Raw genomic sequence first — 17724 nt, 5'->3', positions numbered from 1 at the left:
TGCCTTTGTTTGCCTCCAACTGATGATCCTGCACTGTGTTACTGTTCCTGTGTGTCATCTGACTACTTCTGGAAGGAACACCCTGCATTGGAAGCAGTGTCTGTTTTGGATCCTATTAAGTGCTGCCAGTTCCAGAAGTTTCCTGGACTGGCTACATCAACTTCTTTAATAAAACTTTTAAATGTTCATTCAGTGTCATGTGAATTACAGGGTCCAATTCCAGATAACCTTGAAATAGTACTATTAAAGGTCATGGGATTACAGATGCAGGAAAAGCTGGATAATTAATCCAGCTTTTGCAGATAATTAATGGACGGCGAGGATGTCACAAATGTGGCATGCATGAGAACTGGGAAAACCAAAACTGGATGCGATTAATTCTTTACATCTGCTATTCAGAAAACCGTCATGCAAAAATCTGTTAGGACTTTTAGTATCCTCATCAGATGTGGTGTTAGGTAAATATTTGAGTACAGACAATCAGAACCAATTAGCCTGGCTTCGGCAGAATTACATCCATCCACCCATCCTCCATCTATTTATATGGAGTAAGTAATTTTCCCCTAAACCAGGTGTGACCTCCCTTTAATTCAATTTTATTTATGTAGCGGCAATTCATAACACGTCATTTCAAGGCACTTTACGAAGTCAAATTTAATCAAATAATACAGATTGGTAAAGTTTCCTATCTAAGGACAACCAGCAGAGTCTTGGCAAGCAACATTCCCTCCACATTAAAAAAAGCATAGAACCACAGTGGACTGTCTGGATTGGTCATTGTTTTTGCAGCAATCCCTCATACTGAGCATGTATGAAGTGACAGTGGAGAGGAAAACTTCCCTTTAACAGTGAGGAAAAACTTCCAGCAGAACCAGGCTCAGTGTGAACGGTCATCTGGTTCGACCGACTGGGGGTTAGAGAAGACAGAGCAGAGACACAGAAACACACGTTGATCCAGGAATCCTTTCTATGTTATATGGTAATTGCGGATGGCCTGCCTCCACTGGATGATGTCACAGCTAACAGAACGCTAGACCAGGTGTACCTACTATGAAAAGAAACCAACAGAGAACAAGTTAAAAGTTGAAATAACAAACAATGCAAATTGGAGAACAGAAGGAGAAAAATAGACCCTGAATTCATCCAGCAGCCTAAGCCTATAGCAGCATAACTACAGAGATAGCTCAGCGTAAGCTAAGCCACTCTAACTATAAGAAGTCAAAAAGGAACGTTTTAAGCCTAGTCTTAAAAGTAAACAGGGTGTCTGCCTCACGTACCAAAACTGGAAGTTGGTTCCACAGGAGGGGAGCCTGATAGCTAAAGGATCTGCCTCCCATTCTACTTTTAGAGACTCTAGGAACCACCAAATTTCTTGCCTAGAGAGTACGTAAACAACAAACTCATAGATTTATACAGAAAATAAAAAATCCAACAGATGAAAAAACATACCATTCTCTAAGAGACATTAAAAAATCTTTTGAATTATACTACTCAATTATACACAGCCTCATGCAGCTGACACGTCCTTAGTGAGAGCATTTCTTGCCTCACTGGATTTGTCATCGATAGGAACAGATCAAAATAAAAGACTAACACAACAAATAACTGAGGAGGAGATTAATAACGCATTTTCAAAAATGAAAGGGAATTAGATGGCAGGTGAGGACGGCTTCCCGGTGGAGTGGTATAAACACTTCCGAAAATGATTCACTCCACTGCTTAAGGACTACTTTAATCATGTACTTTCTGGAGGGGAAACACGACCATCTTGGAGAAGAGCAGTGATCTCAGTGATTCCTAAGCCAGATAAAGATAAAACAGAATGTGGTTCATACAGTCCAATATCAGTTTTAAACATTGATTACAGGATATTTGCAACAATACTGGCTAAAGGACTGGAATTTATAATCCCAGAAATTACAGACACAGATCAGACCGGTTTTGTTCACAACAGGCAAACCCATGACAACGTGAAACGGGCTCTTCACCTCATAGATTGAATGAAAAACACAGAATCGATAGCTGTCAGTTTAGATGCAGAAAAGGCGTTTGACTCGGTGTGTTGGAACTATCTTTATTTGGCTTTGGAAAGATTTGACTTTAATAATCAAATTATAGGTTGTCTTCGGTCTCTGCTAGGATTAACATTAATGGGGATTTATCAGATAAAATACAATTAGGAAGGGGCGGTCGCCAAGGCTGCCCCCTCAGTACCACATTGTTTGTGCTTTTTATTGAGCCTCTAGCGCAGGCCATCAGAGAACATTATGGGTGTAGCCATTTAAGGCACAATGCACAAGATATGCCTCTATGCTGACGATGTGCTCGTAACGCTAACTAACCCGGAAGTCAGCCTACCTAATCTTTCTTTACTCAAGACATTCGGCACTTTACCACACCTAGAGGATTATTACAGAGCAGCGCAGATGAGAGTGTTAGGTGTTTGGCGTGACCCAACATGTGAAGCTAAATGGAAAGAGATAGATTTGTCTTACAGTGATATACCTCTACAATCCTGGCTAGGAGATCATTCCCTTATTAAAAAACATATTGATTCTGACCCAATATCCTTATGGCTAAAAGTACCATTGGACATATGACATAAAATATTAAAGCAACTAAAGATTGCTAGAAGTGCCCGAATTTTAAGATGGCCTGCTTATGATAGAGATTTTCTCCCTGCAAGAATGGATAAGAGATTTACACAGTGGTCACGAAAAGGTCTAACAAGTTACTGAAAGATTACAAGCAATAGTGAATTAAAAGGTTTTAAACAACTTCAAGATAACTATAACCTGAAAAAATTCGATTTTTTTTTTTAGATACCTTCAGCTAAGAGACCATTACAACAAAAGTATAGAATCTTTGGAGGAGGACGAGACAGGTATACTTAAAATCCTATTAGATTCTAGCAACGGAAGACCTCCCAAAAAAACTATATCCAAATTATACACATGTCTACAAATGGAGAGAAAATGTAATACAATATTGTCATGGTTTTAAGGTGTTTGGCCCACATGCAGAACAGTCGGGAAACAATACGCATTTAAAGATGTTTAAATGCTCACAAATAAAATGCTCACAAAGTGAGCCACAGACGAAGATCGGAACGTCAGGGTTGGAAGGGCTGCGGGAGGAAAAAAGGAGAAAAACGGAGGAATGACACCAATATTGGATCTGTTGCCATAACAAGTGGCTTTTTAAAATAAAGTATAATAATTAAAGGCTACCATTTTGTAGAATATTCTTGTATTTCACTTTTATTTGTCCCCAGGGCTGGGAGTTATCTCAGATAACTCAATCCAGCCATACTAATCATAAACAACAGGTGTGTTCGAAGAACCCAATTAGTCGGATCATGGTTAGCCGGATGAAATTATCTTGGATGTCTCATTTGATCTCGGATGTTTTAAGAGACGTACGAAGAACGGGCCCCAGGGGCGTCGCTAACTCAGTTAGCTGGATTTGATTGTTGACGATTTGGCATGAACTTGAATCGTTTGGTTCTTCGAAAGTCATCTTGGACTTGCTGTCATAGCAACATGTGCGCAAGCTTAAGTCTGCTTGTGAGCAGGCTTATTTCATGTAAACAGGATTAGATCGCAGCTGTATAAGCGAAGGAGATAGGGAAGTCTGTCGTATCCATGTCTTGTCCGTTTTTACGACAGCAACCTGTTGTGGAAGGTGCAAGAATAATTTGCAGAGCTTTTCGAATTAATCGCGTATTGCAATTAACAGGATCCTTTAGCGCAGCGCGACAGTGTAATTCTAGAGAGATCTTTCTTGGTGGCTGTTTAAACAGACAAACCTGATTTAACAGTGGCTTTTAAAAAGAGGAAAAAGTGCCCTTTTAAAATAAAGTATAATAATTAAAGGCTACCATTTTGTAGGATATCCTTGTACTTCACTTTTACTTGTCCCCATGTTTTAGTGGCTCTCGTGGAGGCTCTGACATTAAAGAACAAAGTAAATATGAAATTATTAAACTGCAAAAATACATACTATAGAAAGTGATAGAAACATCTACCATGGATAGTACTTACACACTGGGCCGGATTTTAGCAGGGGCTTACCGGGGCTGCAGCCCGGGGCCCCGAAGGATGTTTTCTATTCATGTGAATGGATAGTGCCCGCCGGCCGGCACCGCAGCGGCGCTTGGCTGCGAGGGCCGATCAACGCCGCTTGCGGCTTTAACATCCTTCATATGCGGCCTATCAGCGTACCTCGAGTCGCTGTTGCACGTTCCATAACAACAATGTTTAAAAACCATGGTTAGGAGACGTCTTAGACTTGGAAAAAGCAGTAGTTATACCGAGTAAAACCAAGGGTAATGTACAGCGAAAGAGTGGAGGAAAACGCATATTTGCCCAACTTGTACCACATGATATGACGTCACGTTCTAAAAATAACTCGCTCGCGGAACGCCATTTGTTCTGGCAAACGTCCATCTTGAATGCTTGCTTGTTATTGGTCCATTTTTGACGCATCTTACGCATTGGGGAGGAGGAGCGTCAAGGGAAACCTCCAGCAAAAAAATCCAGAAAAGTGGCCAACTTTTCAAATTTCATATCAGACTAAGGCTTAAATGTCTGATAACCCTTTCACTCATTACTGAAAGGGCTTGGTGTTACTGGTTAAGGCAGTGGTGTCCAAATTTTTTGACATGAGGGTTAATATTATGTTAAAACAACTTTGGGGCTGTAAAATAATTTTGAAAACAAACTTGGTATTTTTTAAAGTTTATCTGCTAAATGAAAGTAAAATTTAAATGAGTGTAGATACAAAACAAAGATTGTGCATGTCTGCATTATAAGACAGGCTCAAAGTTTCAAACTTTTCAGGGTTGAGTATTGTTTTCTTATTTGGTTTGCGTTTGAGTAAATGTAGGTTGTGTTTGTGGTTCGAGTTCCTACAAAGAAGTTGAATGCAAAAGTGTCATCAATAAATGGAAAGCTGTATTTTGTTCTTCATATTTTTCAAGATGTTCTCTGTAAAAACCTTGGTCTAGAAGATGAAAATTGTTCATTTGCACCGACCTCTGCTTTTATTGAGAACCGGGGGCTGTAAAAAATCCTTCAGAGGGCATATATATATATATATATATATATATATATATATATATATATATATATATATATATATATATATATATATATATATATATATATATATATATATTCTAGCCCAGGGGCCCCCATCCTGACTCCAGCCCAGGGGCCCCCATCCTCCTAAATCTGGCCCTGCTTACACATTTAATTTGTCTGCTACTTTCTGCCAGCCCTCTCTCCTGTCTTTAGCAGACTTTGAGGTGTTCCCTGTCGTTTTTTTTAATACTTCATTTTTGTCATTTTAGTAGTTTTAAAAATACACATACATATATTGAACAATTGGACCCCCTCCAACAAAAATTACAAAGCAACTAGTTACATACTCTAATTTGGAACCCATACTCTAATTTACTGAACATGACTATATTTGCCAGTTAGGCATGACAGCAGGAGATATAGAAAGGAGCATATCCTGCATCATGAAAATACACGTACATGCTTATAGGAAAGCATGTGAGATGTGTTATTTAATTAATTCCACATCTGGAGTAATGGTAGTAAAAAAAAGAACTACACAGGAGCTTTACAAATTATATCAGCCAGATCCAACAGCAAAGATATAAACTATCAGTTTTGGACAAAAGGGATAGCAAACAGTCTTACTTAGAGTGCAGTCCTTACTTTACATCAAAAGTTTGATGGGTTAAATACAAAAAATGTGTTCTCACTCAGGTGCAAACAGAAGTACACACACCTCGAGCTGTTCATCCTACCAGAAGCCTTTTCACTCCATTCCAAGCAGTGCATCAGCTTGTTCACATGCAGAACTGTCCTTGTTTTGATGCCACAATAAAAATGACTTCAGTTAATCAGAGGAGTTTGATGAATCACGTTAAGATGCAAACTAATTAGTTTGCTTTCCTTATCTTTTCTTTGCACATTAATGGAAACCCTTAATGAATTTGGGTTTTGCTGATAGTCAGCTCCGATTAATAACACTTCCTCTTGCTACTGCTTTACCCTTTAACAGTTTCCTCCTTTACTGCCCATCATGTCTACGGAGATTATATGCCAGTAGTGTGTGAAACGGTACGTTATTATTATTTTTTTTTTTTTTGGTGTATAGAAACATTTCAGCTTGAGTTCATTATATCAAATCCAAAATAAACAGACCTAGAGCTGATGTTGTGGCTCAGAAGATGTATGAAAATGTAAAATTCTTACCTTTTCTTTTTAAGGAAGCCATGATTAAATATAAAATGTGGGTTTTCTCTGCATATTTAGACTTGAATTAATAAACCCAAAATAAACAATTAGAAAAACATTTGAGGACCTGAAGACTTTTAGCCTCCACAACCACAGTAACCACAGAGCAAAAATCAGTTTGAGTAATCCAAGACTGAATTATGTAAAATACAGAGATCAGAGTTCACACAGAACCTTTGCTTTTATTAATCCTGATCATCAGAACAGGTTGCCATGATAAGGAAAGCTCTCCTGGAATGTGATTACTGACTGTGCCCCATAGGGTAGGAGAGGTGTCCGGACCCCACCAACAATGCCAGCTGTCAATCATGAAACCAATGGAGCTGCACACAATCACTTTGGTCTGGAAAATTCATCTTTTCCTTAACGCGACATGAGTGCTACTCCACTCATTGTCTATTAGTTCCTCAGATTTTAAAGAGGAGATATCCTAAAACAGAATATCTAAAAATAAACAATGCCCCACAGGTGACATTTAAAGTAGTCATTTGCTTATTCACTCTTCTTTTTCTTCTTATACTCAGGGTGGCTGTTCCAGTAGTAGAGAACCTGCAGTGCAATGATCCCGTTGCATGTAGAGGATATGACGTACGTTAGGGCCATCAGAAAATCCCCAGTTTCCTGTGAGAAGACACAAAAGCTCTAAAAATATACTGATTTCAAAAATGGGCACTAAAATGTGCTCAACTGGCTGTTTAACTTCAGTATAAAGACGTTTAAATAATTCTGCATAACACCCCCTGCTCCACCTTCAGTAGTGGAATAAAGATGGTGGGGAGTGTCTAGGATGAGAATGTAGAGCATGTTCTTACCTGCAGGGAGGTGAAGATCCGAGCCAGGGATCCAGCAAACAGCAAGAAGACGGAGATAGCAGAGAGCTGGCCGGTGTGCCCGTTGCGGAAGTTGGTTACAGCCTGGATCAGCTAGTACAATCAATAACAGAGTCAGTTGCAGCATGTCTGCAGGTGGTGCAGCAGTTTGTGTAATCCCTTCACAAATCTATTCTGTATTGCATTCTTGTTAATTCTGTTTACACCACAGTGTCACTATCAAAGATGGTTTGAAGAATAAACTTCAAACATCCATTACCAAGATCATTAAGACTAGTAACAGGTGACATGCCAAGCCTTGTCATTATAACGCCCAATCTAAGCGTGTTAGCAACTGCTCAGTAAGTGGAGTCTGTGTCCATCATGCTGGAGAAATATGCTGACAATGATTGATTTGGAACATTTCCACTGTGGGTTTGCCTACCCTGCCAATGATGATGGCTGGCATGTTGGAGGCCTGCATGGTAGTAACCACTGAGATGGGAGTGACTGGAGACAGAAGGACTGCCAGCAGGCTAAAATATATCACCAGAAAGAAGAGACCTGGAAGAGTGGAAAGGCACAGATATGTGTAACACCTTAGGATTTGACTGCATCTTTACTGAACTTTAACATGATTTTAACTAGTGAAGCAGCAACCAAATCTTTATTTTCAAGTGGAAATATGTTCCTGTGAACAGATTGTTTGGTAAACTAAAGGTGGTGCTGCAGCTGCATAAGCCACTTAAACTAAACCAACTTAAGACTGCAGGGAATATCTGAGGCACATTTTAACTTTCGCTGCAAGTTTTTCCTAGCCCAACCAGTGGTAATGTGTATCTGGTCTCACCTACGCTGGTTCTTCTTCCGTAATGCTGGATGAGGAAGCCAATGGTGACAGTCTGCAACATGAGGAACAGAGCCTCACCCCAGGCACTGAGGTAACATTCACCACGTTACTTTAATTATCAGACCAAAGTTGGACAAAAGCAATACACAGTGTAAAGGTAGATGTTAGAGTGCTGCATGTCTGCTTGCAGAATTGATCTGCATCTGGTACAAACCTAAAGGGGAACTTGTTGGACATGCTGTAGACCATTGTTCCAGTGATGGCTAACAGTTCCAGGAGCACAGAATTAAAGCTCAGCCCCTCTGCACTCCTTGCTCCCATCAGCTTTATAATCTGTGGTAATTTCACTGTGAACAAAAAGTAAAATCAGAGATATGGTGCTGGTGGACACAAGTAGTGACATTATGAGCGATGTAATGAAACGTGTCTGGTAGATTTAGATTAAATTTTTTTTTAACCAATGTTGACATGGAATTAGGGTGTTGATAGCCAGCTAGGGTAAAAGTAATATTGGGTGTATGTGCACCAGATGTTAACAAAACATATCTGGACACCTTTACTACCTCTTGGACACATGGAGGTGAGAGCTGCAGATAATGAGAGATTTGAATGGAGGAAAAGGAAATGGGAGAGTGAAGCACCAGTCAGCTGTGCTGCCGCTCCACCTACATCTCCCACATCAGATGTAGATGAAGATGCATGCAGCAGCAGCTATCCAGAGGGGTCGAGCAACATGGAACATTATTTTTTCTTAATTATGTGCTATCAATTTCTCTGTTTTTTTTTTTAAAGATAACATTATGTCTTTTAATCCTCATTTTATTATTTCCATCATTTATTTTTAACATTTGATTACTATGTCAGATATAGGAGAACCCCTGCCCCCCCAAATAAACCACATGCCCAGTAGCGATGATGTGAGGCAGAGTGAGATCATTCTGCTCAAAGTTGAGGCGAAGTGGCTCTTTTAGCACCTAATCTTCACGGCGACAGACACTACTCTTTTTTGATACTATGTTGTAGCAGCTCTAGCGCATGGCATGGGGAGAAGCGGCGTCGCAGTGAAGATAAGCTTCTTTCTTCCGGGTTGGAAAAATCAGCACTAAACAACACGTGATATTTCATAATAAATGAATAGTCTGCAGTGACAAAGGATATGTTTCATCATGTCTATAGTTGACTTTGAAAGGCTAAAAAAAAAAAAAAAGCAGGATATAGAACCTTTAGAATTAAGTTCTTCTCTTCCCTGCTGCCGCCCATCATTCTGCTCAGAACAGTGGAACTAAAATGCCATGAAGATCACATGAATTGTGTTTGATTCTTAGCAAATAAAATTTTTTCTGTCCAAACAAACAAACAAAAAATAAAAGAAAACAAACTAAAATGTGTGATTGGTTATTTATATCACAATAAATGCTTTATTTCAGTTCCAGCTCAAACTGGTGAGCAATGTGGTGACAATCACAATTATTTATACCTGAATATTGTTTAAGATATCTTGAACAAAAAATGTATACTCTTTATTTGAATGATTAGGATTTAGACAGATGTAAGTAAGGCCAGATATAAAGAGAGTAGAAAAATAAATTATTTACCCAGCACTGATCCCAGGATGATGCCGATCCCCAGGGCTTTGCTCAGTACAATCTTTAGACATGGCACTAGCACAAAAACGAAACAAAAGAGGAAGAAAATACGTGAACACAGCAGGCAGAGTGGAGATCTTTATCCTTTTTATTTGACCCTGAATATTTCAAGTCAACAGACTTCAATGGAACGGGTTGGATTAATGTGAAAATAAAAAAAAAACGACCTGAACAAGATCCTTATTTGGATTCAAGCTGAGCCAGTTTGCTTTATGTATCGAGATGACCTTATTTTGAATTTGCGCAGCACAATAGTTAAAAGATAAAATGAACTCAGAATCTGGATGAAGCCAGGCTGTCCTGGTGCAACACTGTTTACAACATCACACCTCAGCTGCAGGCCTGGCTGCTTCCCACTGTGCAGGATCCAAGCAGGATTCCTGCATTCTGAGACAGTGGGTACAAGTCCACATCGCCCTCTGCTGGCTAAAATGGCAGCGAGATCCTGTATGGAAACTTCAACTGGAATTTTACAAAGTTGTATGTTTAAGAGCTGAGACACTATCCTAGATTTACATCATTGTTCAGTTAACCCATATTCTACTCAGAGTAGTCCTAATTCCTAAAGCTGAGTACAAACATGACTCCCACAGTCCTCCAGACGTTCCCTGACTGGAGATGGAGGGTAAAAATCAGGCAAAGAAATGGTGTAGTGTGTCCCCAGCATTAGGCACACAGGCACAAAAGGTTTAGTTTCACAAATTACAGACTGAAAATTAACGGCATCAGGTCTGATGGAGAGAAGAATCTTAAATGGAAAATGTTTACTTCAAACTGTCAGCAAGACGTGAAGCATGACTCAGGAAACACAAAACAGAAACCAGAGTCTGCAGTCATCTGATGCAAAGAGTGGGACCGTCATGTTTAGAGCTGCAGTTCCGTCACAATATCAGGCCTGCTGGAGCCATGAACACAGAAAAGTATTAGTCATAGTTGGGCTTATCTTAGAGTACATATACTGGCCTACCTCCACTACTACTGCATTGAATATCGAGAACATCCTTCAACATCCCATCAAACCAACAGACAGGTGGTTGAAGCTTGGACAAATTTGCCTGTTTCAACAGTAACTACGATTGCAAGCAAACATCAAAACTGGTTTTGGAATGGACAAATCAGGCTAGTCCCAACTAAGTGGTGCTAACTTGAACCCAACTGAAAACGTGTGGAGCACGCTTAAAGCAGAGAGCATGAAAGTAAAATGCACTCTGCTGAAGCAGCTAAGAACACTGTTCAAAGATCCAGACAGAACCATGCCACCAGCCGTCAGGAAGACAAAGATGGACTTAGAGACATTTACCCAAATATCAGTGGTGGGTGCGTGGCAAGCTAGTATTAGTTTTTACAGCACTATTCATAGAAGCGGTGATTCAGTTCTTCACTAGAACAGACACAATAAAAAGTACAACAAAATAATATTTACAATCATTTTTAAAATTCAGCATTGCATGAAGAGAATTTATTTTTTTAAAGTTTAACCCAAACAAACACTAAGATAAAAAATAACCCAGTTAAACATTTGACCATCAGGGAAAAGCTGCAAAGGTTTTCAGTCCTGATTTGAAGGAACCAACAGTTACTTTCTGCACATCTCAAATTTTCAGGTAGTTTGTTCTAGAGCCGAGGAACAGAGACACTAAAGGTTGCCTACCCTCTTGTTGTGGTCTGCTGCTGAGACCCTTAGATGGTTCATACACATCTAAAAAATATTTAGGTCCAAAGAACATTTAACGCCTTAAAGACCAATGTCAACATTTGAAGAGCTTTCTCCATAAACAGGAAGTTAGTGAAATGGAAGTAGCCTTTTGGATGAGCTGTAGATGGCACCAAATGATCCTAACAGTCATGTACATGATGAGTGAATGTAGATGTCAGAGCAGAATAATTACATAATGGTTTTATGTTTAGTGGTTTCAGTAAATTGCTGAAGTTAAAGATAAAACCAGATATTTACAGACACCTTTAAAAAAAGATAAAGAACCCCCCCATCACTGTCATTATAAAATCAGACTGAACATTTCCTGCTTTAGCTCAGGTAATGCCACAAGAATAACTAGCAGATTTTTTTTTATTTTTTACATAAATTATTATTTTCTTTGAAGTCAGACATTTGAGGGGGATTTTGTGATCATTTCATGCAACAACACAGCAATTCATATCGTTGGCAAAGGGATTGATATCGGACTTTTTGCACTCGGATACGCATCTCATCAGACCCTAAAGCCTATTTGCATGCTTTAAGCTCCTCAGGAAGTGTGTTTGGTCAGTGCAATTGAAAAAAATGTCACCATGGCAACAATAAATGGTGAAAATAAAGATTATTGATTTAAATAAACCAGCATTACTAGACCTTGAAATGATTTGGTAGAGCCAGGATGATGATGACATGCTCATCCATATTGATCTGTTCAAACAAACACAAACCCATGAGACTGTCCAGTCCAGGGCTGGACGATATGCCAAGACTTATATCACCACATATTTCTTAATTTCGGCCGATACAATATAATTACAATATCGATATAAACAAAATAAAAGCCCCAGAAAGACTGAAAAGAATGCACACAACAGATGCCTGTACAAGCTTAGAATTATTTTACCATGTTTATAAAACTCCTCAAATTTAATATTTGAGAAATATTTGCTTTAAATAATAAAACGCATAAAACTACATAAAACCCAGAACGTCAGTCAGTGACAAATGCTGAAATCATTAACTGCGATGTATTTTGAAATATTGGAAACGTCATATCACCTTTATAGAATAAAGTTACATTGTGATATATATTAATACAGAATTATTGTCCACCCCTAGTCCAGTCACAACCATTTAGGAAGGAGACAGTTCTGTGCCACAGAGATGAATGGCTTTTATTGTGAAATGCACATATCCACTAGAGAGAGAGAGGAAGAGAGCTGAAGATGCCAGCTAAAGTTAGTCAGAGTCTCATTATACACAGAAACAAAGACCTTAGGTTTTGGAAACCTGTTCTGTTGTCTGATGAGCATAAAATGGAATTAACCATCTGAAGGAAAAAGAGGATCGCTTGAAAGTCGAAATACATCAGCCCAGCTGTGAAGTAGGGCTTGTAGGAATCATGCTGTGTATGCGTTTAGCTGTGGTAGGGAGAGGTACATGATACAAAACATCATGATGAAATGCCTTAAAGCATCATTGGCCAAAACATTAAAGCTTGGTCACAGACGGATCTTCCATATAAACAGGGCGGTCAAATGAGCTTTAGTCAATGTTTTAAGGGGCCATTAAAAGGCCCTGCGGTCACAGTGCTAAGAACCTAGTAGGGAGAGAAAGCTGGGCTGAGTAAGATACCCTCGCATCTTGCAGAAGGTAACTCTAACATGACGGACCCAAGTCATACAGCAGAGAAAAGTTTCAGTTTGATTAAAAATCCATTTCCCCTTAGTCTGACATTAGCAGTAGACACTGGAGAATGTGCCTATGTGGATTACAGGATTTAGTTTTTTATGGACCAAACAGTGTCTAAAATAAAGACTGATTGATAATGTCTATCTTAACTCATGTCATGTTGAAGGTTTAGTCTGATTTAATGTCTGAGGGGAGGATCAGGGTTATGGGTCTTTTATAGCTGGTATTCCCGCTTTCCAAACAAAAGGTTTCAAGATTTTAGTTCCTTTGCAAACTGCATGGAAGCATGAGCGCTGTCCACTGTTTTCCGCTTCTGCAGCTTTACCTGCATGTTCCTGCAGCTTTACCTGCATGTTCCTGCAGAAGTTTCAGGAACCAACAAGCAGGAAATCCCGGAAGCTTTCAGAGCTGAACTACTGCAGCCCACCTGAAGCCATGAGAACCATGAGAACCATCACTTACCGTCCAGGAAGTCGAGATCCAGAAAGAACTTATCGTAGCAACGCTCCGGCATAAAATATGCCACTAAAATCCCTCTTAGAGAATCCAGAAAAGATGATCCTCTCGGATCACCTGACGTGTCTGCCATGTTCGATGACGTGTTGTTGTCTTCTTCTTCCTTCTTCTTCTTTATGGAATTTATTGGCGGTTGGCACGCAACGACATGGTGCATTACCGCCACCAACTGGTATGGAGTGTGGATCAGAATGACTAATACTTATAATAAACAAAACAAGTCACAACCAAATCAACATAAACAAAATAAGATTCAAATCCTCTCAATTACATTTATTAATCTAAGATAATGAAAAACAATTACATAACACTTATCTCTTGATTTTTTATTAAATCAAAGTGTATTCTTTACATTTTTAGATTTTGAACCATTTCCCTCCTTTCCCTTTTATACTTCTTACAGTGTACCATAACGACTGTCGTTATGACAGTCGTTATGGTACACTGTCGTTATAGAGACAGTGTTCGACTGTCTCTTGTTGCTCACAGTATTCACATCTGCCAATGTTATGCTTACCTATTTTGAATAATGTACTGTTTAATCCTGTTTGCCCAAATCTAAATCTTGATATAATTGTTTCTTCTCTTCTGTTCCTCCCTGCACATCTAATTTCTCCCACTCTCCTCTGAATTATGTAAAACCATCGTCCTTTCCTCTCTTCCTCCCATTGCTTTTGCCACCTTTTCTTCATCTTCTGTTTAATAATGCTCTTTATTTTCGTCTTACTAATTTTAACTGACACATCAATATGTTTTCTTGTTGTAGCCTCCTTTGCAGCCTTATCTGCCATTTCAATTCCTTTAACTCCCACATGTTCTGGTACCCACATAAACATGACTGTAATACCCATCATTTGAATTCTGTATAATGTTTGCTGGATTTCTATCAAAATATCTGGTCTACTGTCTGGGTGATTTCTCTGTAAACTGACTAGTGATGAAGATGAATCTGAACAAATAATCACTCTCAGTGGCCTTATTTCCTCTACCCATTGCACTGCAAACAGAATTGCTAGCACTTTTCCTGTGTATACTGATATGTTATCACTGATCCTCTTTCCTACTGTAATATGAAAGTCTGGAACAACAAAGTATACTCCTATCCTGTTAACTAAAGTTTTTGATGCATCTGTGTAGATCTGAATGAAACTGTAGTAACTATTAATATATTCCTGTATTGTATTTGAATTCAACATAAACCTCCTGACCTTGTTTTTCTTTTCTAATAATGTAAAGTCTACTTTCGCTTCAGGTAGTATCCAAGGTGGTACTGCTGGCAGTGGAACTGTTGGACTGAACATTAAATCAGTTAATTCTAACTCTGTTGCTTTTTTTGTTTAACTGTCCACCCAAAGCATTTTCTCTCCCTTTTCTCCATTTCCCAACATTTTAAAGTGCTTTGTGCTGGATGATCTTCATTATGGCCCTGTAAATCAGCCCAATAGTTCAGAGACAACTGAATTCTTCTCAACTCCAATGGCAATTCGCCCATTTCCACCTGTAATGCTGTCATTGGAGTTGTTTTAAAAGCCCCTGTACATAATCTCAAAGCCTGAAACTGGATGTTGTCTAACTTTTTTAGAGATGAACTTGATGCAGATCCATACAGAACACAACCATAATCCAGTACTGATCTAATTAATCCACAGTAAATTGCCTTCAACGCTTTTCTGTCAGCACCCCGATCACTTCCCACCAAACATCTCATAACATTTAACACCTTCCTACATTTGTCTTGCATTTTTTTGGATATGTACACTCCATGTTATCCCCTCATCAAACCATAACCCCAAAAACTTAAAGTGTTTTACTCTTTCTTATTCTTGATTATACAACTTTAGTTTTACCTCTGTACCAATTCTTTTCTTTGTAAAAAAAAAAAAAACAACAACATGGTCTTTGTCTTATCTACTGAGAATTTAAAACCCATTTATATGACCACTCCTCTATTTCTGTAATAGGATCCTGTAGTCTTTAACAATAAATTTCAGATTTCTTCCCCTCTTCCAAATTGCCCCATCGTCCGGAAAAAGTGAAAACCCCATCCCATTCCCTATTTCCCTGAAAATATCATTAACTAATATGGAGAATAATAAAGGACTTAGTATACTCCCTTGAGGTGTTCCGTTCTCTATATTATAGTTTTTCGAGTAATTCTTCCCTATTCTAACTTGTATTAATCTCCCTTGTAAAACATCCTTAATTCATCTATATATTCGTCCTTTGACACCTAATTGACACAGTCTAATTAACAATCCTCTCCACATCATATCATATGCCTTCTCTATATCAAAGAAGACAGCCACAACACTTTCTTTGTTAACTTGTGCTTTTCTAATTTCATGTTCTAAACTTACAGCTGGATCCATTGTATTTCTTCCTTTTCTAAAACCACTTTGGTATTTAGCTATCTATTCTTTCTTTTCCATATAGTATGTTAACCTTTCATTTATCATTTTCTCCCATATCTTGCATATGTTAGATGTTAAAGCAATTGGTCTATAATTTCCTGGATTTGTACAATCTTTTCCTGGTTTACGTATTGGCACCAACACAGCCTCCTTCCAGCTCTGTGGCAGTTTCCCATCCTCCCATACTTTATTCTATAGTTCAAGTAATACACCCTTTGAATTTTCACTAAGTTGATTTATCATACTCTCTTTTTATCCCGTTCATTCTTTTTATCATCCCCCACACTTTACCAATGTGTGTCTCCCTCCCTACTGAACAACAGAACTTCCTCCAATATTCTTTCTTTTCAATTTTTATGATTCTTCTTACCTTTGCTTGTGATTTTTTATACGTAGTCAATGAGATTCTGAAAACAATGATTCCTTTTAACAATTTAAAAGCTTTATTTCGAGATTATTGCTCTTTCACATTCCTTTGTCCATTATGGTCCAATCTTACTTTTACGCTTACCTGCCTTCTTCTTTATTGACTTCTCTGCAGCCTCGAGAACTACTTTACAAAATGAAATATTAAAAATTTTCAACTTCTTCATTTCTATCAATTTCCCCAATTTCTTGATCACTAATATTTCTAAATGTATCCCAATCAGCACTACTAAATTACCATTTCTTCAAACCTACTGTTTCATATTCCTCTAGATTCCATCCTACCACTGTCACAATAGGATAATGGTCACTTCCTACTGTTGTTCCTCTGACTACTTCCCATGTACAAATGCCTGCTAATGAATCTGAGACTAATGTGAGATCTAGTGCTGTTTCTGAACCAGCTCTGTTATTAAATCTTGTTCCACTTCCATCATTCAAACGCACTAAATTTGTCATTTCCATCACCTCCTCAATCACCATCCCATTGGCATCATTACTAATAATTGTGCTATGTGCATTAAAATCCCCACAACAAATCACCTTTCCTACTAACTGTATCGCCAGTTTCTCCAGCAACTCTAATGACATTTTTTACATGGATTATAAAAGTTAACAACTTTGATATTTCCTTCTTTAGTCCATACTTCGATTATTAAATATTCCAACTATTTTCCTTTTCCTAAAACTCTATATTGCATTCCTTGTTTTATAAATATTATACATCCTGCTCCACCCGCCTTCTTCTTCCTCTTCTTCTTGTTGAAATTTATTGGCGGTTGGCAAAAACGTTAGGTGAGCATTACCGCCACCAACTGGTAAGGAGTGTGGACCACATGACAAAACAAACAAAAAAAAATTACAAAACAACAACTATATCCTATTATACAACTAATATAGTTTCCTAATTAACTTCTTTCTCTGAATCAAATAATTCCTACAACTCAAAATAATATGTTCCACTGTCTCATCTTCCCTGCAGTCACATTTCCCTGTCTGATGTTTCCCTATCCTATCAAAAATAATGATCTATTCAATCCAGTGTGTCCGATTCAAAGTCGTGAAATAATTATCTCTTTTCTCCTGTTTCTTTCTGTTCTTCTCATTTGTCCAATTCTCTTTTGGATTTTATCAAACCATCTTTCTTTCTTTTCTTCTTCCCATAACTTTTGTCACCTCTCTTTTTTTAAAATTATACTCTTTATTTATGTTATACTAAAACTAACATTAATACCTATCTTCATCTTATTGGTACTCACCTTAGCCATCCTGTCTGCCATTTCATTCCCCTTAATCCCAATATGTGCTGGAACCCATACAAAATTCACGGTTAGCCCAATCATATTTATTCTGTAAAGTGTTTG

General features: G+C 38.3%; 1 protein-coding gene across 1 annotated transcript; it reads right to left on the bottom strand.

The window, feature by feature from the left end:
• Positions 1-6470: 6470 nt before the first annotated feature.
• mpdu1b (mannose-P-dolichol utilization defect 1b) lies at positions 6471-13635 on the bottom strand. The gene is made up of 7 exons (XM_012851613.3): positions 13470-13635; positions 9569-9634; positions 8188-8320; positions 7974-8059; positions 7569-7687; positions 7127-7237; positions 6471-6935 (listed from the first exon to the last, which is right to left on the bottom strand). Exons 1-7 carry the CDS (start codon positions 13594-13596, stop codon positions 6807-6809), a joined length of 771 nt encoding a protein of 256 aa, XP_012707067.2. The 5' UTR covers positions 13597-13635; the 3' UTR covers positions 6471-6806.
• Positions 13636-17724: the final 4089 nt, after the last annotated feature.

The sequence above is a fragment of the Fundulus heteroclitus genome, chromosome 14 (genome assembly GCF_011125445.2).
Source record: "Fundulus heteroclitus isolate FHET01 chromosome 14, MU-UCD_Fhet_4.1, whole genome shotgun sequence".
NCBI lineage: Eukaryota > Metazoa > Chordata > Actinopteri > Cyprinodontiformes > Fundulidae > Fundulus > Fundulus heteroclitus.
Note: the sequence above shows the minus strand (reverse complement) of the source record. Positions and strands in the feature narration are given on the sequence as shown.